This window comes from Megalobrama amblycephala, linkage group LG6, assembly GCF_018812025.1.
Source record: "Megalobrama amblycephala isolate DHTTF-2021 linkage group LG6, ASM1881202v1, whole genome shotgun sequence".
Classification (NCBI taxonomy): Eukaryota; Metazoa; Chordata; class Actinopteri; order Cypriniformes; family Xenocyprididae; genus Megalobrama; species Megalobrama amblycephala.
Window position 1 is genome coordinate 18,925,080 of NC_063049.1, and position 22,753 is coordinate 18,947,832.

General features: G+C 38.4%; 1 protein-coding gene across 4 annotated transcripts in view; it reads right to left on the reverse strand.

Annotated features, from left to right (window-relative positions):
• Positions 1-22,753, reverse strand: part of thsd7ba (thrombospondin, type I, domain containing 7Ba) — a 320,311-nt gene that overhangs the window by 185,457 nt on the left and 112,101 nt on the right. For all 4 annotated transcript variants that reach the window (XM_048193226.1, XM_048193227.1, XM_048193228.1 and 1 more), the window contains exons 3-4: positions 13,514-13,843; positions 2,103-2,279 (exon numbers count right to left, since the gene is read on the reverse strand). In XM_048193226.1, the coding sequence (XP_048049183.1) occupies positions 2,103-2,262 (160 nt within the window). In that variant the 5' untranslated portion in view covers positions 2,263-2,279; positions 13,514-13,843. The remainder of the gene's footprint in view (positions 1-2,102; positions 2,280-13,513; positions 13,844-22,753) is intronic.

Below are 22,753 nucleotides of genomic sequence, written 5' to 3' on the forward strand. Positions count from 1 at the left end.
CTTTTCAAGTGTAGTTCATCAATCTCTTTATCTTTTGAGTCGTATCATCGGCACACTGAGGAGAAGCACATGAAAGCGCTGATCATAAAGCCAATGAGGCCTTTGTGTACAAAAAAGGTTTAAAATCGCACTCACTGGGACAGAGAAAACATCTGAGGCAGTGAGTTTAAATTCATTACTTCATTTTCCACACTGCTGATCTGAGAGCGACGCTCTGCGTTTGTTACTCTGAAGGCTTTTTGCTTCATTCTGCAGGTCTGCTTCTTGGAGGCAAAGCTAGGACAACAATCAGGCTCAAATTGAATCACCTTTGGGTGTTTTAAATCATTTATGGAATGCAAATGCCTTTGCGTTTCATTTATCAAATATTTCGAAGCCAACAGCTGCAGAAAGTCATGCGCGCCAAGGGTAAAAGTCCTTATCTGGAATCAATCATTGCAGCGAGGGGAAAAATCAGACCTGTTCTGACAGAACCCGAGAGATTAAGGGTCGGAATCAGATTTCCTTGTTTGTGAAACTGAGCACAACATGTAAAAAATCCTGCCTTACTACAGAATGCCTTTGCAAAGCCCATAAATCTCGAGCTTGGCATATTGGTAGGTAATTACTCCAGCTTTGAGGACTAGGAATAGATTACTATATACATCATTATATGTGATTATGTTCTCTGCAGTAGGGCCTGTCATTGTTCAGCAAGAGATGGATAATCTTTCTTAGAGCATATATTATGCTAACAGACCCACTTCCACACAGGATCCCTTGATCAAACTCAGCAGAGTTTTTCATTCCAGCATAAGATGTCAGTGTCGTTGTGAAGTTGGGAGCTGTGTGAATGAGGGATTCTCAATGGGGAGAAAAAAAAAGGAACGGATGAAAGACACATGCAAACAGAGCGCCGAGGCAATACAATGCAATTAAAGGGATATTTCACCCAAAAATAAAAATGCTGTCATCATTTATTCATTCTCATGTTGTTTCAAACCCGTCTAACTTCCTTTTGTCAGTGTGACACAAAGGAAATAAATAGCAGATTGACCATGCTGCTTAAAATCAAAGTGGAAGGAATCAAGAACAGCTGTGGTGTCACTTCAATTTCACTGTACAGAAAAGACAACCCAGGCTCATTGGAAAAATGTGCTCATGATGACATTTTATGTTGTTTTTTGCATCTTTGACACTTTCAAAGTGAAATGTCCAGTGAGTGGTGCTACAGTAAAAAAGATGTTCAGTTTTATCCGAAACAGATGAATCTGGCAATGTTGTATTTTGTTGTTTGTTGTACGTATTGCGGCAATTCGGAAATGAAATGTCTGGTTTTTGGCACTGAAAGGTTCATGCTCTATCACATTTGAAAATAACACACCACCTACAGTAAACCTTACCCTAAACGACAGCGTGAACAAAAGCAACTGTGAGATAAAAACATTTTCAAAGGACTAGTACCAGAGCACTTCACATTACAAGTGCAATGCTGTACTGGGCGAGCTACCGAGCAAGTTTACCACATCAGAAAAGCCATACATATGTAGTTATGTGATGTAACAACCCACTACAATGCGAGTAAATATATGCAACTAAATCTTCACTCTGGGCCACTAAATAATGTTTTATCATTAAACAGTGCTGAAAATAAGTCTTTATGAATATAATCTCCCCCTGAAATCATAATTTGAGTAAAAAGGAATAAAGTTGTTGGTGTTCATTTCAGCTGTATAGGTACGTTTTTGGAATTTTCCCAAAAAATAGAAAGAAGAGCAGCTTGAACATTTTGCGAAACAGTTCCGTTTGTGTTCTATGCGATGGATTTGGAACAAAAGGTATATGAAAACAGAATTTTTTTGAACTCAGACAGCAATGTAATAATTTAACATCAGACGGAAGAAAGAAACATGACGAGATGTTGAAACGGCATGGAGGAATTTATTATGCTAGTTCCTGATAAACACTCCATCGGAGCTTGAGTGAGATAAAATCCTGAATGGATGGATGGATGCTGTGTAATGCTAACAGGAGGGAGAAACATCAAAGCGAAGCCATTAAAAAGAGATCTAGCGTAGAAATCTCCATATCACAGGAGTAGACATCATAGACAACACGCTTACCCGTTTTCCATGTATAGTGCCTGTCCTTTGGAAATTCCAGGTCCGACCTCACTTGCATTCCAATTAGAGACATAGAGAGCAGCAGGTAGTTCCCAACACGCCATGTCCAGCCCGTTACACCAGAGTCATCTTTTAGAATCATAGTCCAGCCCATTGACATCCAGTCCACTTTTAGTCCTGCAAAAACAAAAAAACAAAGCAAACAATGGTGATTATGCTCTCTTACCTGTTAGGGAGCAAATACACCAGCCAAGCATGATAAACAACTCTTGGGAATCATTACATTAATCACCGGCATACGTTTGACTAGTCATTTAATCCTCGAGGACGTGAAATCGAGCATACGTGTGCTATTCACGATCAGGATCATTTGGTACTAAAGCCGCACGCACTGATGCGGTAACTACCACGGTAAACACAGGCAGAGCATTGGGTCTTTCAGCCCTGAAGTAATTGAGGATATTAACACCTTTTTATTGCAACTCATTTAATTCTGTCCCTCGCCGCTGTAATTCATATCCTCTGGGTGAAGGATTAGTTCTGGAATCACTGACTTTCCAAGCACGTGTATAGGTGAGAGGGAATTTTAATGCATATCTGATTCACAGTGAACTTTTTTGCAAACATTCAGAGATAGCAGTTGTACACTATTGTATTTGTACTATTCACATTTTAAAGCAGCTGATCTTGAACTACAAACATCTTTTACCGTCTGCACGCACAGTCTGTTTTGTCATGCACTGACTGATGGAAATATGCACACCATTTAAATGGCAAATATTCAATGGACCGGATCCACGTAATGCCTCTCACATGTAATAAACTTCTCCATTGACAACCGAAATGGGAAAGTAACTCATTTAAACAGCTCGGCAGCACAAACCAAGGTTATTCATTCGCGCCAGTCCCCCAGCAAGAAATGGGGATCTCTATATTTTATAGCATCATTGTTTCATATATAGGACACAGCTCTGCATAGACCAGTGTATTACAGTATTATCTGAATTAAAATTTTGATTGATTTTCCTCTTACAGAGATGGAATACAATGCATTACCTGCGGACGATCTGTTCGAGGCGACTAGACAGAATGGGTGTATTGATGGATGAATTGCTATCCGACTAAAATATGTGTTTGGAATGTGGAATTATTCTGATGTGATTTCTCAGGGAAAGCCTGCAGCTCCCAATTGGTTTTTGGTTGATTTCATTTGGGGAAATTAGATTTTTATTTCATTGCTTCAGCAGTGTAGCAGGGAAATCTGATTTGAGAGGAATATGGTGAGAGGCCTTGACGGAGTGAAAAAAGATCTCTTATCCTTTAAGTGCTGCCACAAGTAAATGTCTTGATAGAATTAGATATATTCAAAAGGGTATACACAGATATCCTCTAGAAGAGGCTAGAGCTGGTTGCTTGGGACATTGGAGCTTGGCTCATTCAAATTTTTGAAAACATATTTCAGTTTAACATTTCTATTTAAGTGAATAAATGAGTGATGTTGACCCGTATGTCAGCTTTCATTCAGAATCAACACACAACATCTGCCTCTCAAAATCTGCTAAACAATCCCTCCGAGCAGCACTTGTTTCAAAATAATTTCTAAAGTAACTTTAATTAGAAGAGCTGTACTTCAGCAAAACACTGTAGTAGTGAATAACAGAATAATTAAAAAAAAAAAAAAAATTCCTTTCTCAATATATGGTCAAAGGACCAATTATGAAAGCAGTTTACATACATGCCACATATACACAAACAGGCCTATAAATATGGTGTAGGAATATACAATCCTGCATGCTGGCAAAAACAAAGCACAAATAACATAAAGCTTCAATATTTGCAGTCAAGATTTACAAAAGGTTACGTATAGCCCAGCAAACATTCACAGACTGAGAGTGAAAAACCTCAGCATGATGGACTTGGCCTTTTCCCCGTGACCTGTCAGCCGTAGGGAGGATGTGAATACTGACACACGTTCTTGCATGTGCCTGTCACCCGCCATACCAGCCACAGCCATACTGGAAATCAAATGCGTCAAAGTCCTGCGCTGCTTTTTAGAATAACTAGGTCAAACAAAGCTTGTGGGCTCAGACTGGAACACAGCGTGCAGTCTTAAGAACCTGAGAAAGCTTCTGCGCTTCAGGATTCATGACACTTCAGTCACGATTTTCTCAAGAAGCACACACGTTAACTCTTTCAGGCAGAGGCATGGATTCTCATTCAGATTTTCATTTATACTGCCATGAATTGGTAACAAACCATCCAATTTAAATATGCACGGGTTTAGTGTTGTCACGGTACCAAAATTCCAGTAGTCGGTACCGATACCATGAAAATGTTACGGTTCTCGGTACCAATTTCGGTACCACAGCAAAATCTATTGGAACTATTTTACTATTTTATATAGCCTATTTTAAAAACGTTAAATATGATTTGGAGTGTGTGTGTGTTTGTGTCTATATATAGGCTACCTCAAACAAATACATTTTGGAAAAAGAAAAAAAAAAATGCTCAAACATCCATTGTGTACTGTTGAAAAAAACAGCATATGCTGGTAAGGTAGGTTTTGAAGCTGTATGCTGGTCAAATGCTGGTCCTAAACTGGTCCTACTGGTCCATGCTAGTCCTAAGCTGGTCCTGGACCAGCATAAACCAGCTCAAACCAGCATACCAGCTTCAAAACCTACTTTACCAGCATATGCTCGTTTTTTCAACAGGGGTAACAAACGTGCGTGTTTATTTTAGCTATTCCGTCAGAGAAACAACACACTACAGCCTGTAAAACTATGAAATAACATCGGTAAATAATGGTAACCTAAATAATAAGAAAGTTAAATATTATTTCAAAAAGCATTCGTTTTTTATCTCCACACAAAGATGCGTCATATATAGCCAAAGTCCCGTTATTACTTTGATATAGCCTCTTTGCGCTTTGAGAGGCATGTGGGACACGAGCAGGAAAGAGACCTTTTCTCTTTAATAATATCTTCACGTTATCTCCTGATGTTACAAACAACGGACACTTGTTGTAAAAGGTCTGAAGAGCGAGTTTTATCCTCCACAGGGGCAAGACATTCAGGCTATGTTTGATTTAGCGCTGCCAGAGAAAACGAAAGTAAAAATCACTGGTGTGTGAAACGCGCTATACAAATAAACTTGACGCGCCTTATAAAGTCTAATAACAAGCACAAACTCTGTTAAATAGAAACTGACGTGCAAGCAAAAAGGTTTCTGTCCTACGGTGTTTTTTCTACTTTACCACAGTAAATAATGCGAATAGCCTATAATAGGCCTAAATGCGAACGAAAGAAACGTTTATAATCCGCTGCGTGAGTGAAGATTTGGGAAAAGAAACAGATGTTCGGTGGAACTAATGGAATATTGTTAAATTCTCTGCTAATCGGGTGACCAGATCGCGATTCGGAAAACAGAATACGAAGCTTAAATGTATGGACTCACGCACCTCTCATTCGGCATTAACCAAAATGTTTCCATGGCTGCGAAGTCACATTTAATTGCTAACCTATTATTTCTTCTGTAAACAAAGCTTTGTGCTTCACTCGTGTCATATTCACGTAAATAGCCTACTGCCACAGTCCTATCAGTGGGTACCGAATATACCCGGATTCTCGGTACTACCGGTACTACAGAAATGCGAGTATCGTCACATTTTCAAAATTTCAGTACCGACTTGGTACCGAAGTACCGGTACTTTTGACAACACTACACGGGTTCAAATTTGTCATTCGGATCTCTCCAAGTTACCACTATGCAGGGGTCCGGCTGAATTGGATAAAAGCACACATTGTCAGCAGGCTGAACGTTTTTCCAGTTTGGGTGGGTTACATATCAGATTGGGGTGAAAAGTCATGTGCTCAAATATATCTTCAAAGAAGCACATGGGAATTAATTTATCAGTATTAGCTGAGGCAGTGAATTCCACATCAACATCAAAACGAAGGCTTTTCACCATTCTGTTACATCTACATGTGGTATGGTTTCTGTTTGATAACCACATATGGTCAGTGGTCCCTTCTATGATATAATTTCCTCTTTTTTTCCTGCATTTAATAATAAGCAGTATTATACAGCAGTATTTTACATATTTAACATTTTAAAAAAGTAACAAGATTATGCAGAATTAAGTTTTCTTAAAAATACATTTTATGTGGATTTAAAGAAAATGTATTTCTTATATTATTATTATTATTATTATATTCATTACTTATATCATTATTGTAATATCAGGACAGATGTTTTACAATAACATTTTTGGCTGCTGGGTCAACATATTTTGTTGATTCTGAAACAACATTCCTGTCCGAAAACTGAATCCTATCCATATCCCTACCCCTAAACCTAACCCTACCCATAAATTATCCCTAAAGGTGATGATATACAGGGCAACTTTTTAAGCAATGTTGCAGAGCAATGTTGCTTGGGCACTTTCCCATTGAGAATGAACAAATTTCTATCTGGATACTTTAGATCAATGGTCACCAACCTTTTTAAGCCCAAGATCCCTGACCTTGACCTTTTTGAAAGACAAGATCTACTTGATAGAAAAAGACAGCCCAGATTGTATTTAGTTTTTTTTTTTTGTGGTCAATGTAAATTCTGATTTATTTATTTAATTTTACAAGCAAATTGGCCGATTCTGATACTGGTTGCAGATATATATATATATATATATATATATATATATATATATATATATATATATATATATATATATCATTAATATTATTATAATAAACAAAAATACATAGCCATTTCAAATTAGAGGGAACCACTGCTTTTTAATCACAATCCAAACAAAGATGCCACGCACGTTGCATGAGCAGTTGTTTTTTATTTGAATTAGATTAGGTTTTAAATAGATGTTGAAGTCGCACCTCTATTCTGTGGCTTTTAGCTGCCCTTAGTTTCTGGAACTCTGGCTGCGATGATTACTGTGGTACTGTGTCTGTTTTTAAGCTCTTTTGGTATTTTGTATTATTGTGTTTTTGAGATGTGAAGCACTTTGGCTCAACAAGTGTTGTTTTAAATGTGCTATATAAATAAATTGATTTGATTTAATTTCAAGATTTAAAGCAAAAACAGAACGGTCTGACTTTATCTTTGTGAAATTATAAATGCTACACACACAAAAAAAAGCATGAAACAAAAACAGCAGGCTGAATGAGACGCAGATTCACTCTCTGACAGCAGGTGGCGCTTATGGAGCAGCAGTGATACAGTGTTTTCTCAGTTACCGCTGTAAACAATGCTGAAATGCGCTAATAATTAGCTACTTTATTCGGAGGTAAGAGGAAAATAAAATGCCATTGCCATCTAAATCTTTCTGAAGACTGATCTCCTTTTAGAGATGAATTCATAATCCCTCACCCCCAATTCAATATTTATATTTTCTTCCTATATTTCGAGCATCGTGAACAGTGAGCTGCTCTGCCTGCTACAGACTTTTCTCCTCTTCGCGTCCGTCTTCAGCGTCTCTGGCCTCTTGTTAACAGCCGTTTACAGACTTAGACATAATGTGGGCTATTTACATTTATCTGTCTGTCCCAGTAGCTCCAGAAAATAACATAAAAATAAATACAAAAATACAGTTCAAAGACTGAAATATAAATGTATTTTTGTACTCATATTTCTGTTATTTTCGCGAGCTACTGGAACAGTGATAAAGATCGACCAGTCGATCGCGATCGACGGGTTGGCGACCACTGCTTTAGATTGTTCGTGGGCAATTTTTTTTTGATCCTCCAATCAGAATGCTAGCAGCCTGATCAAGTGACCGGCTTTGAGATTTCGGAAAAAAGACCATAGGGCATGTGGTACGTGAAAGTAGCTTTTGAAGCGATTAACCCGGGTTCGAATCGGCCTTTTGCCAAACTCGCTCTTCTCTATCTTCCCTTCACAAAGCAGATCAGAAAGGCATTTATATTTAATAAAAATGAAGAAAATATTTGAAAAGTTGAGTATTTATTGTGTTGGCAAAAGATTTGCTCCTCTCAGATTGGTTGCTGCCAACTCTCCGTTGCCATAATTAGTTGCCCTGTGTCTCACCAGGTTGCCCATTGACTGCAACATTGCTCAAAAAGTTGCCCTGTGTATCATCACCTTAAAATCAGAGGGAAATGATAGGTGAATAACAATGATGTAAGAAGCACTTAACCTTGGTTGTAAGCCAAAACGTGACAAACAGTAAACTTGTCCATCAAATCTGATTGGTTGATTGGAATGTTTTTCCAGGATTAACAAAGATGTTGATTAATGCACTTGGTGAAATCAGGTTCTGTATTCAAATCACTGAAGGTATGAATTGCATTTTTAATGTATTTTTGAATAAATTAATAGATTTGGGCAAAAAATAAGTGTCACTGAACCACACAGGAATGTGTGCAAGTTTTCAAAAGTATGAGCAACCATGTCCACCCAACCTGAGTGCTATTTATCTCACCTGTCCTATAGAACATTAAAATACTCATAAAAAAGAAAGATTCCTACTTACAACTCTAATGCAAAATTAGACGTTTGAACCACTGTACCTAAAAAAACAAACAAAAAACACCATTGTCTATTCAAAATGTGGAGTATTGATCCTCCCCAAATCTTCACATGGGGCAGGGCATCTGAGCTGATCCGTCTATAAACAGGTGGGCCTGGTAATTAACGTTTGATTACAACTCCCACAGCAGACACTAAAGCACAGTCTGTAACAGGTCTATTGCAGCCTCAGCCAGGCTCGTTACATTAGATCTCTCTCTGCAGGACACCGCCAGCTCTGACAGCAAAGGAAACAAAAGCTCCTAATCCTGTTTACTGTATCACAGACGCCTTCCCCTAACTTCAATTTCCATACAGTAATGCGTCCAATTGGCTTGTGTTCGACAAGCTGAGCAAACCTTTGAACGCCACCTGTCATTTCTGCTTCCTTATTTGTCCATAAAGCCATGGAAGCACACAACTTGATAATAAGCTTCTACCTGCACTGTAATAGCAAGCTGGAATCATAAAAGAAAGAAAGAGAAAAGGAAGTCTTCTTGACACTAATATTTTAAAGGTGAACTCAGCTTCTTTTCCCTCATTAAAAAGTTAGAGTTCTAAAAAAAATAAAAAGGTACTTTAAAAGAAATTAAATTCATGTGCACGCACATGAGATGAAGTTGCCAGTAGCCCAATAAAAGTGGCTGTATTTCACATGGAGTGCGTCACCTAATGGGGGCAGCCATGTTGAGATCACATGACAAGCCGAATGCTACACATTTTTATCTCATTAACCAACATTACTGAACACTTTTGCTCACAGAATAATTTAATCATGCCTGACTTCTACTAAATAGCATTAGTAACAAAAACTATTTTGCTTTTGAGTGATGCAGCATCTTTGCAGCTAGGTGTCATGGCAGCAAGAAGGCACTTGGTTTTTCAGGAATGTTGCTTTGAGCCAATTACCTGAATCGCAAAAGCCTTGTGACTAATTATTCTGGTCCCATACTAAAATGTATTTATTTTTAATAGCCATATCAGCAAAGCCATTTCAGCAAAGACTATATTCATTAAAATAACAAAATAATTATAAAACATTCCAAAAACAACTAATATATTGGTGCTCAGAATTATTGGCACCCTTGGTAAATATGATCAAAGATGACTATAAAAATAAATCTGCATTGTTTATCCTTTTGATCTTTAATTCATAAACTTAGCAAAAATCTAACCTTTCATTGAAGAAAAAGAATTGAAAGTGGGGGGAAAGTCACATTATGAAATAAATGTTTATATCCAAAACACGTTGGCCACACTTATTGGCACCCTTTTATTCAATAGTCTTTGCAACCTCCTTTTGCCAAGATAACAGCTCTGAGTCTTCACCTATAATGCCTGATGAGTTTGGAGAACACCTGACAAGAGATTCATGCAGAATCTCTCCAGATCCTTCAGATTCCAGCTCCATGTTGGTGCTTCTTCTCTTCAGTTCACTCCACTCATTTTCTTTAGGCTTCAGGTCAGGGGACTGGGAAGACCATGGCAGAAGCTTCATTTTGTGCTCAGTGACACATTTTTGTGTTGGTTTTGATGTTTGTTTTTGATCATTGTCCTGATGGAAGATCCAACCATGGCTCATTATAGGATTTCTAGCAGAAGCGGTCAGGTTTTGATTTTTTATCTGTTGGTATTTGGTAGAATCCATGATACCATGTATCTGAACAAGATGTCCAGGACTTCCAGCAGAAAAATAGGCCCACAACATCGATCCAGCAGTATATTTAACCATGGGCATGGGGTACTTTTTATCCATGTGTGCACCAAACCCATCTGGTGGGTTTGCTGCCAAAAAGCTCTTGTTTTTAGTTTCATCTGACGATAGAAGCTGGTCCCGTTTGAAGTTCCAATCATGTCTGACAACTTAATATACTGGAGATTGTTTCTGGATGAGAACAGAGGATTTTTCTTGAAACCCTCCTGAACAGCTTGTGGTGATATAGGTGCTGTTTGGTAATTTTTTTAGGCTTTCTGAGACTCAAGACTCAACTAATCTCTGCAATTCTCCAACTGTGATCCTTGGAGACTCTTTGTCCACTCAAACTTTCATGTTTATGATCACCCTGGTGTGCTAAAAAAAAATGTAAATATGAATGGGAATATACTTCAGAGATATTTTACTCATAAAAAAATTCTAGGGGTGCCAATAATTGTGGCCAACATGTTTTGGAGAAAAACATTTATTTCATAATGTGATTTCCCCCCCACTTTCAATTCTTTTCCTTCAATGAAAGGTTAGATTTTTACTCATTTTATGAATTAAAGATCAAAAGGATAAACAATGCAGATTTATTTTTACAGTCATCTTTGATCATATTTACCAAGGGTGGCAATAATTCTGAGCACCACTGTGTGTGTGTATATATATATATATATATATATATATATATATATATACACACACACACACACACACACACACACACATACATATATATATATATATATACATATATATTAGGGCTGTCAATTTAACACGTTAATTAGATGAATTAGTTACAGTAAAAAATAATGTGTTAAAATATTTAACGTAATTAACGCACTTGCCCCGCCCCACAACTATGTAGTTCATCTGACATTTCATCCAGTTGACTGATGACAAATATGATATGAATAAGGGCAACAACTCACTGCAAGATGAAGCCTATAGAATGCAGTCAGAAGGTCCATAAAATTGAAGATATGGGGGCAAAAATACCCATGTTTAAGTTGTCTCATATTTAGATCATATGAGTTAAGCAATATCACACAATAACGAGTGAATTATTACACAAGTGCTGTTTTTGTCCCCTATGTATAACAAGTGCAAATGCAATAGGCCAATTGATTTTATACAACAGTTCAGTAAATAAGAAGTTAATATTGTTTTATTTTTGACAAAATATTGTCTATTTTGTTCAATGTCACCAATGAAAGTAAAGACAAAGCAGAACTGTTCATCTCCGTGTAATACACAAAAGTGTTTTAAAATTGTAATCACTTGACAGCCCTGATATATATATATATATATATATATATATATATATATATATATATATATATATATATATATATATATATATATATACATACAGGGCTTGACATTAACACCCGCCAACCCGCCAAATGCGGGTAGATTTCAGCTGTGGCGGGTAAGACAGCCACTCCCACTAGCCACTTTGGCGGGTTGAATATTATTTCAGTTTACAGCCAAATGATCGTCGAAGATCATCGTAGCACAAAATTACAATCCAATCACACAGTTCGTTATTTAGGCTACGTGCAGATAGTGAATGAGGGATAGGCGGAATTGCGCTGAATGACACACAACAGAAGCGCTCTCTCGCGTGCGCTCTCTTTCTCTGTCGCGTGCGCGATCAGTTCTCCTCGCGCCTGAATAGTCAAATACACATGCACACAGATGTCTAAATGTCCATCGTGTGGAGTATCTCGCGTGAATACAGTCGGTTATGGCTTAAGTGGACGTAAACAGGTGGGTAATAACTGGATATGCGTCAGTTACGTCCATGCATTCAGCAGCCCAATTAAACAGGCCTACCTGTCTGTCATTAATGTTAATCAAACAACAAAGGATGTTAAATAAATGTAGGCTATATGTTAAATAAACCTACTGTATCTGAAAAAAGATTATTTTTAATGTACTATTGTTTTTGTAATTTGCTTCTTTGTTCTTTTATATAGCCTAACACAAATAACTTATACAATTTCTCATATTAGCCCATGCTCATATTGTCCACCTCTTTCCCACCTGTACATACCAGCTGATATACAATGTAGTCTTGATTTGGGTGGTCAATCTGCATTTAAAAGTTTGGAAGGGTTTTAAATCTTCTAAATCAAGTAAAATGACTCAAAATAAAGTAATTTAAGCATAACAAAGTCAACTTTAATCATATAAAATGTAATTTACCAACATCAAAATTGTGGCCAGTGAAAATGCTGAGTGGCTAGTAACTTTGAAAAACCACTAGCCACAGTGGCTGGTGAGCAAAAAAGTTAATGTCAAGCCCTGTATATATATATATATATATATATATATATAGATGGATAGAGAGAGAGAGAGAGAGAGAGATCATGCATATTAATAGAATATTGCCTATTTATTAGTACTTAAGCACATATTAATGCATTATTCTGCATGACCTTATTCTACATTCTTAATCCTACCCAATACCTAAACTTAACAACTACCTCACAATTAATAAACTACCCAACTATTAATAAGCAGCAAATTAGGAGTTTATTGAGGGAAAAATCGTAGTTATTAGTTTATATGTGTTCCCCATTCTAAAGTGTTACCATATGAGAGAGAGAGAGAGAGAGAGAGAGAGATTCTGAAATTTTTTAAAAGCATCTACTAATGAAATTTCTGAATAAAATCACTGTCTTAAAAGCAGTCCAGTACATTATGACCCATTCCAAAATGACACCATACTGCTGATTGGCTCACAGCACCAAACAACCACGAGCAGTCACCATGCTAACCTGCCAAACCCCTGGAGTGCACTGAAGTACATGGGTAAGTTATATTACATTGGTAAAATACTCAGGTGTACTGGTAAAATGCTTTAAAACACTGATCACACTTTACACAATGAGAAACCTCTGCTGAGTCACCTTGTCAGACCGGTTTTATAATTGAATGAATAGATGTCTCCTCTAAGTGACATGCAGTGAGCAAAGGGACCCAAAATGGCAGCTATTTCTCTTCATTAGTTCTAGTTGCACAGGGAAAGGAGGAAAAGCAGCTTGGCAGAGACCTCTCACGCAACACTGTACTTCCACCCATTACAGACTCGAAGACGGTTGAGCCCAGACTGGGGAATTGGGCTACGGGGCAATTAGACTGAGGACACGGCGGTTTCTACCTGAAAGGAAAGGCTGGGACTCATCACTTTAGCCGTGGCAGTGAGGTGAACAGCTGGATGGCTGAGGCCCGCTGATGCTGCTGGCAGCTGAATGCTCCTCAGAAGCTCTCTGTGACACAGGGACAGCAGAAAAACACGGCCTTTCCTCCTCCCTCTGATGCATCATCTGCCAGCTAATCCTCAGTGGCTTCCCCTCGGGAAGATCAGAGCGTGAAAGATGTGTCTGTCACACCATCACCGACCGTGAGAACAGATAACCCTTTTGGCGATTGCTGGATGAAGTATCCACTGCGGAAATTCCTCCCAGGAAGTGTCCTGAAGCCAGCAGGGCTGAAAAAGGGGCGAGAGAAAAAGAGGGTTTTAGGTTGGACAAACATAAGAGAAACAGTTGCCCTCAGACAATAACACATACTTTAAGGAGGAGACCTGGTCTGGTCATAGGAATTTGGTTTTGTTCTATAGCATAGTAAGCTGCCTCAATGCCACATCCCAAACCTCATAAATTATCAATCTGGAACACACTACAGCAGAAACAACTCACAGACATCATAGAAATTTGCTCAGTACAGGAGATTCGACTCGCAATTTCTAAAAGAGTTTAGTTTGACCAAGTCAAGAGGTCATTTTCCAATTCAAATGAGAATGTTAGAAACTTTTAAGACTAGTCTAAGCAGTTTATGCAACTGGCCACTGGTCTAACTGATGAAAGAGTCCATGAATTCGCATTACTACACTAACAAAGTACTTCTTGGAGTAAATTAGCTCAGGAATGTCAAACTTATCATATAGAGTTTTTTAGCTGATGGCATCTCATAGCATTGTCTCATTTAACAAGTTTCAGTCATCACTGTGGGATTACTGTGTCATCCACCATCAGAGACACTAAAAACAGTAAAGAGAGAGTTCTGTTGCTTCTGTTCCCTCCTCATGGTTGACATTCAATGATTACCTGTCAACGCTGCATGCTGGACTGGCTAGCTCATCCTGCTGATTCTTTCATTCTATTAACACCCCATGCCCTCCTTCCATCTCTCTTCTCTCTAACCCACTGTCATATATTGACTTCCAATGCTACACTCTACCTCCCTCCGCCAACTCTGACCTCTGTCTCATTTCCCAGGGCTTTTAAGTGCCCACCATTGTGTCCAAAATGGCTTTCCCAAACTTCAAGCATGTGGCACGTTTAAGTCTGAGTGCAAAAAAAAGAGAGAGAGAGAGAGAGAGAGAGAGAGAGGATTGTACCTCAAAGAAAAAACCTGATCGATTCATTCATGCGATTTCAGTCACACTCCAGTGGTGAGGAGATAGCATATAGGGATCGGTCTTGGAACATTGCTTCCCATAAAACTCTCAACGGAGAGTGGCAGGTTCAAATTTCTGTTGACTCCATCTTGGATTATTAATGCCTTGAAGATGTTATTTTCAACAAGCTCTCCAATGGCAAGTTTCATTTTTTATTTGGGATAAGAATGTTCTGCTAGCTTGGACTTTTTTAAATGGGAAGATTTGGGCTGTTCCATTCATTTTTAAGTCTTGTGCTGATCACATCATTTCTCATTTACTCTATGCCATTATTTAATGCAAACAAATGAGATGCATTATATGCAATAGAAGAATTGGATGAGTGACATAATGGAATGACTGATATGGGGATGAAAGTGGATGTTATTAAACAATGAGTTCCTCGATTGGAGAAGGTGGTATAGTAGCCAATAGTAGAATAGTATAGGGCTGGTGACAAAAGCAAAAAATATGCTATTGTTGCTCTAATGGGTCATACTCTAGAGGGATTGTCCCTGTATTAAGTGTAATGTCACTATGAACAGAACTGCCAGTAAGAAAAACTAACTGTACAAGTAGTGCAAAGGAGAGTGGGGGATTCTATGTCCTTCCTTATGGGAGCTTAGTGTGCGACTGACAGTGAAACATGAGTGTCAAAGTTGTGAACTTTGTGCAGACTAGTGGCCAATCATTTCAAGCATTTAAACTTGTTGCTGATAGTGCTGGAGTTACTGTTGGATTCAGTGCTTAAATTACATGTTTAGATATTACAGTAAATTGATTTCAATCTGATTAATTCACACTTTCATTTTTGGCTATGTTGTGTCAGTATACATATACATACAGTCGGGGACAGTCGTGGCACGAAGGGGGCAGTCATGGCCTAATAGTTAGAGAGTCAGACTGGTAATCCGAAAGTTTGCAGGAAATGCCTGAGGTGCCCTTGAGCAAGGCACCTAACCCCCAATCACTCAAAATGGCTGCCCACTGCTCCGGGTGTTTGTGTCCATGGTTTACAGTGTGTGTGTGTGTGTTCACTACTTCCTACTCCTAATGTGTGTGCACTAACTTGGATTGGTTAAATGCCGAGTATGGGTTTCCATACTTGGGCTTCACACTTTATTGGGGGCAGTTGTTGTCTAATGGTTAGAGAGTCTGACTTGTAACACGAAGGCTGCGAGTTCGAGTGTCAGTACCGGCAGGAAATGGTGGGGGAGTGAATGAACAGAGCTCTCTTCCACTCTCATTACCCACGACTGAGGTGCCCTTGAGCAAGGCACCCAACCCTGCAGCAAAAATGGCTGCCCACTGCTCCGGGTGTGTGTGTTTAATACTCACTGCTGTGTGTGTGCACTTGGATGGGTGAAATGCAGAGCAAAAATTTCTGAGTATGGGACACCACCAGGGCTTGACATTAACTTTTTTGCTCACCAGCCAGTGTGGCTAGTGGTTTTCCAAAGTTACTAGCCACTCAGCATTTTCACTGGCCACAATTTTGCTGTTGGGAAATTACATTTTATATGATTAAAGTTGACTCTGGCATGCTTAAATTACTTGATTTTGAGTCATTTTACTTGATTTACAAGATTTAAAACCCTTCAAACTTACAAATGCAGATTGACCACCCAAATCAAGACTATACATTGTATATATCAGGTATGTATAGTTATTTTTGTTAGGCTATATAAAAAGAACAAAGAAGCAAATTACAAATAGTAATTTATTTTTTTTTTTTTTTTTTTTCAGATACATATGTTTATTTAGCATACAAGTATATTTAACATTTTTTGATGTTTGATTAACATTAATGACAGAAGGGTATTTATTTGGGGGCTGCTGAATGCATGGATGTCATATACTGACACATATCCAGTTTTTACCCACCTGTTTACATCCACTTAGCCGTAAGCCATAGCCGACTGTATTCACGCGAGATACTCCACACGATGCATTTTGACATCGGTGTGTGTGCGCGTGTATTCAGGCGCAAAGAGAACTGAATCGCGCACGCGAGCGCTTCTGTTGTGTCATTTAGCGCGATTCCGCCTATCCCACCTTCACTAACCGCAAGTTAATCGATAAAGAATTGTGACTGAATTGTAATTTTGTGATACGACGAGCTTGGCTACTTTTCATTTGGCTGTAGGCTGAAATTATAGTCAACCCGCCAAAGTGGCTAGTGGGAGTGGCTGTCTTACCCGCCACAGCTGAAATCTACCCGCACTTGGCGGGTTGGCGGGTGTTAATGTCAAGCCCTGGACACACACTTGTTTACACGTCTCATCACTTTATACTGTGCACTGCCGAAAAGTTTGAGGTATTATTTTCTTCTTCTAAGATGTTCCTAATTAAGCATATTAGAATGATTTCTGAAGGATCATGTGACACTGAAGACTGGAGTAATGGCTGCTGAAAAGTTTCACCATCACAGGAATATTACATTTTAAAATATTATAATATAAATAACTTTTTTTATTTTAATATATTCCACAATTTAAGACTTTTCATGTGTAGCTCTATTTACCATTTCTACAACACACTATTCAAAAGATTTCATTAAATGCAAATGATAGCCACAGCCCTTCAATACAACAAACAAATCCCACACAGACCGACTCTCCATTTAGTCCTGTTAATCTATCCTAGTAAATCTCTCAGATAATTCAGATCTCCTGTGCCTGTGTGCCAAAAATCAATTAAACGGCCAGCGGTCATGGGAGAAGGCCATTACACTTTATCATGAGTTTGCTGTGAAGTCAGCACAGGAGAAAAGAGAAAGAGAGAGGAGTAGTGGAGAGGTCAGGGTTGTGAACTCAATCAACTCACTGGTTATTGTGAGACCCTCAAACCCAGGGGGCCACTGTCATCCTGTCGCCACTGACTGGCCCTGCTGCAGGTGCTTAGACATGGATGGTTAAACAAGTGTAGGTACGGGTCAGGTCACGTTGCACATTGATGGCCTAGGGGACGAGGAAGGAATTCATATGAGGACAGTATTACAGTCCTGCACCTTAGCTCAAACAGAAAACAAACTTCTGAGGCATTCGGAAACAGGTTTCTTACCACTCACCGCAAACATAATGGGAAACTAATATACTTTCATCACACCCACCATGACTTAACTGTCAACTTAATAAGCTTTCATTCACCCTCTATTGTTTTACTTGCAAAACAAGTAAAGGCCTCCAAATGAAGTTATACTTATATATATTATAGATCAAAATCAAGAAGACTCCCTTTATATTCTTCCTGAGCAGGAACATAAATCCATCCATCCTTCAAGTATTTTCTGAAAATTTACCTTGATATCAGTTATGACATGAATAAAAATATCCTCTATAATTCCGTCACACCTGTGGATTTGTGGCTTATTAAGGGAATTTAGTACGTGTTGCTCTCCTGGTAATCCAGGGAAGCCTCATGCTAAAGTCGCCTGAAATGTAAATCTGACACAAGCTGCGAAAATTGATGGATACAATTAGCTTGTCTACTAGCATATGCTGTGCTCCGAGCATTCAAATTGGTGTGATTAATTGTGAAGCAAATGTGTGCAGACAAGCAAGCTTTAAAAAGACAAAGCGACAGTAAAGAGTTTCAACATGGACAAACTTGAAGCTTTACTGCATGAAATCCATTTCACCCAAATATGATAAGGAAATTAATTTTGAGACAGTTTAATCAAATAGTCTGCCATTTCAATTAATTTGATGAAAACTCTTTGTGAACTGGCTACCAGTAACAATTACATGCAAGGGTATAAACAAGTAGCCCCTGGACTGCAATTATGTTAAACAGACCGGCAAGGATGGAAAACATTAATTTACTCTAACTACTCAATTCAGAGTCAAAGATGACATTTAAGTGCCAGAGTCTGTCTGAAATTGACCTATGCCCTGAATTCGATGGAAATACAAAATTTGATTAACTTTATTGCAATTTCTTCAATTACGGAGGTCTTTTTCAAAGGTGTTTCTATTTTGGAGAGTTGTCAAAAGTTTTTACATTAAGCTGCAAGTGAATCACAATAGCAAAAAATATAACAAAGGTTAGGCTTTAGCTATGGTCATATTAAACAGCCTCAAATCACTACTGAAGAAAATTGCATAACATAAGAGTCTTTCTCAGGTAACAGACAGTCCTTTTAAAATAATTGAGGGATTATTCCTCGTTCCTGTCTCTCTCTTCTTCAGTATTTTTTTCACCTCTCACTAAACCTTTCTTTTAGCGAGAGATTGTTCAGTTTGGTCTAAAAATACAGAAGGACAATAGCTTTAATGATTTCAGACAGCATGTTCCCAGCGCCGCAGAAAGCAGCTGGATTTCAGCATTGAACTGATGGAGCCACAATAAGCCACTTTGCCTTACAATGAAATGCTGATTTAAAAATAAGTTATGGTCAGTGGGTAGAGATCTATAGGTCAATCTTTATCTCCAGCACCTCAAAGAAGCATTCCTGAATCCGTGTGCTTATCTCAGAATCCCGTTTGGGCTACAGCAGGCCAGCTAATCCCAATAAATGCATTCACTCATCTGAATGGACAGAGAATAGCTGGTGCGAGCCATTGATTACACATTGTCTGTTTTCCACGCTGTCTGCATATAGCTGTGCAATATCCCAGAGGACTGAAAAATCACAAATGAGATCTCTTTAATCCAGTTTCTTTCTCCTAGACAGTAGTGAGATTAAATTGAGTGTAAATGGAGACTTTTGCTCAAATCTCTTGTTTCCCAAAGTTTCCTTTACTCAAAACTTTACTCAAAAAAAAATTCTGTTACTCATCCCCATTTGTTCATGAATTGGGCTGATCCGGTTCTTGAGTTCAACTCACTGACTCAATGAGCCAGTCGTAGCCATTAACAGCTCACTGGAGGGAAAAATTATCAGTTGAAAAACAACTTCATTTTAATCTGTTTCTCACACAAACCAAAAAATGCCCTGATAGCACCACAAAGTCAGAATTTTTACATTTTGGGGAGAAATCAACCTATGAATGGCTTAGGTTTAGTTGTCTCTGCATATTAAATGACAGATGAAGGTACTTCAATCTAATATCTTTCACACTACACCCAAAAATATGATAGTATTTCTCCATGTGTCTCAACTACAGCATTAAAAGAGATTGCAACTCTATCAGAAACTGTGCTCCTCATATTTAGAAATATCTACAATTATCTAAGGTCTCATACAATCATCAAGAGTTAAGTCTACAAAAAAAGATAAAATACATAAACCCAAAGCATTCAAAACAAACATTTCTCAAAGAAATTTAAATATCAAAGCATGAGCTACACAAGCACACATTTTATAGCTCAGTACTCTTACTCTTTTACACATGCTGTTCAATATATTACAGCATTTTTACATGTCAAGTGTGATCAGAACTTAGACAGTTTGTAAGCTTCAAGGCACAGTTCACCCAAAAAAAGTGTCATTTTTGTCATATAAAAAAGTTAGTTCAGTTGGACAATTTAGTTCAGTTAGACGCTACAACCTGTCTGAATAGTAAGCACAACATTAAAGCAGCTCATGAGAAGAATAGTCTCATTTGTGTCTGTTTTTATTACTCATAATAATAAGAAAAGTTCTATGGGAAATTTCTAAGCTAAAGTTGGTACTTGAATAAATCATAATTGAGAACTCCATTAAGTCCCCTGAACTATGAAAGAGAAACCTCAGGGTATTAAAATATTCCTCCAGGATGACAATACAACCCTTCCACCCCATTTGACATTCTCCTTCGTCTTTTAACACTTCTATGAAGGATTCTTAGTGTGATGACAAGAAGTAGCCAAGTGTTACAATTAATGGTAAGGGTGTCAAATATGTCAAGAAGTAAGCCAATGTGATGTGTGGTCTTCATTAGCTGCCATTAAAAGCTGTGAACGTCAAAAACAGACTGAAATAATGAGTGTCTGAGAGCAGGTGCCAGAAAAGAGAACTGCAATGTCTCTTGAAGAACTAGTTAAAAAATAAAAGAGAGATATGACACGTGAGAACAAACACCTGGAGCCCCCTCAGGTGAAGGGACAGTGATCCTGTCAGCACATGAAAAAAGACTTGTCAGAGCTGATTTTAATTGGCCACTTTTAAGGTGGCTGGTTTTATCTAGGAAGAAAGCAGAGCCTCCCTTCAAGAGGCAGTGGAGGTTGTGCGTATGCGAGGAAGAGCCGAGAACATCTAGACAGGAAGCAGAAACCAAAAATAAATGATCCGTTCACTCAGAATACTGATATGTGGCGAGAGGAAGAGGAAAAGAGTGAGCCGGTGTGTGACAAGAGAGATAGAGAGTGTGTGTAAAAGAATTTAAATTTTTTGTTTGTGTGAAACAAAAATCACAGGCGGTTTGAGTTTACAGCGGAGAGGAAGAAGAGAAATTGTAATTAAACCCTTCGCACCACTGTTCCACCTGACTGCCTCGTCTCGTTAAGCAATTTATAATTAACACAGCGCAGGAGAAAACATCCTCCCCTCCCTCTATGTGATATGATAACTCTAGGTGAGAAACAGGAAGGCTACAAGCTGATGGCTGTCCATCGCGGAAGGGGGAAGCATCCAGGGGGAAGCGGGATTATTCTTAAGCGCGTCTGTTCTGTACGACTGCCTGATAAAACTGGGCCCCCCTGGTTGAACAGACACCTGGTTGCAGAAAATCCCAGCAGCCCTCCCCTCCGGAGCAGACCACTAATCAGGTGCTATAGAGAGTTAGAGAGAGAGACAGAGCCAGTAAGAGTTGAGTCCCAAGACAGGCCACAGCTGAGCTCAAACCTGTTAAAGTCAATTATGCCGGGGACGAGTTCCAGGAGAGGGGAGCCATGGGTGAAATTAAAGCCTGGCTCTTGAGGTGACAGAAGGCCTTGTCTGTGTGAAGGAATAATCTTATAAACACCTGAAAAATCATCAAAATAATATTACTGGCAAATTAGGCACTACGGAGCAAACAGTTGCATCACATTGGCATGTGGCATTTACTGCATTTTATTCATATAACCAGTGCTGCCTTGTGGCCTAGCTTACACCTAGGGATGGGTATCATTAAGGTTTTAACGGTATTACTACTCTTACCGATACTGCTTATCGATCCGGTACTTTAACGGTATTCTTATCGGTACTTAACTTTGCTTTATATTATATGGTGTCTGCCATTTTTGGTGTTTTATATAATATACAGTAAGAACATGAACAAAGAAACAAAGTAAAACAAACTGACAAATACAATAAAACAAAGATACAAATGAAATAAAGTGCTTTCATTTGTTCATGTGTTCAGGTAAGTAATATAGGCCTAGCCTATAAAAGAAATCAAAGTAAAGTAACCAAATGTAAAATAACACTGCATGGTTTTCACAGTATAAATTAATAGATTAATGCTTTTTAAAGCTAACTATATTCAGATGAAGAGCTGTGAGTGATTTTCTCTTTGCATTTTCTTGTTTGATTAACACTGATGGCATAATCATGTGCTGTCACTTTAAGACAATAGATAATAACACACATCGGATTTTCTCCCAGCTGTTCATGTACACTTACGATATAAACTGCGTTTAAGTAGCTAAACACGCTCCAATCCGGTTATTTTAACATATTTTTGTGTGCGTTTGATCGTTTGAACGTGCACCTGAAGCCCAACGTGTAATTTGTTTGTCTATTTGCGATCCGTTTTGGAGCGCGCGCACACACAATTCAGCCTGAGGAACAGCGTCTCTGGCGCGGATTACTGTGCTTTCAACGTTTTAAAACGTTGATAATTATCAAACATTTACTGCAATTTAGCAACAGTAAAGACTGGATTTTATAACAATCACCGACTGTGCTGATTCTGACGTTAAGTTTGGGTTTAGGGAGGAATGAACGCGCGAATAGAAGGTGTGCTAGACGAAACGCGGCTAGTTTTTAATAGTTTTACCTCAGATATCTTCTTTCTGATCCTTGGAAGCCAAAATCGAAATAAAAAATAAAAT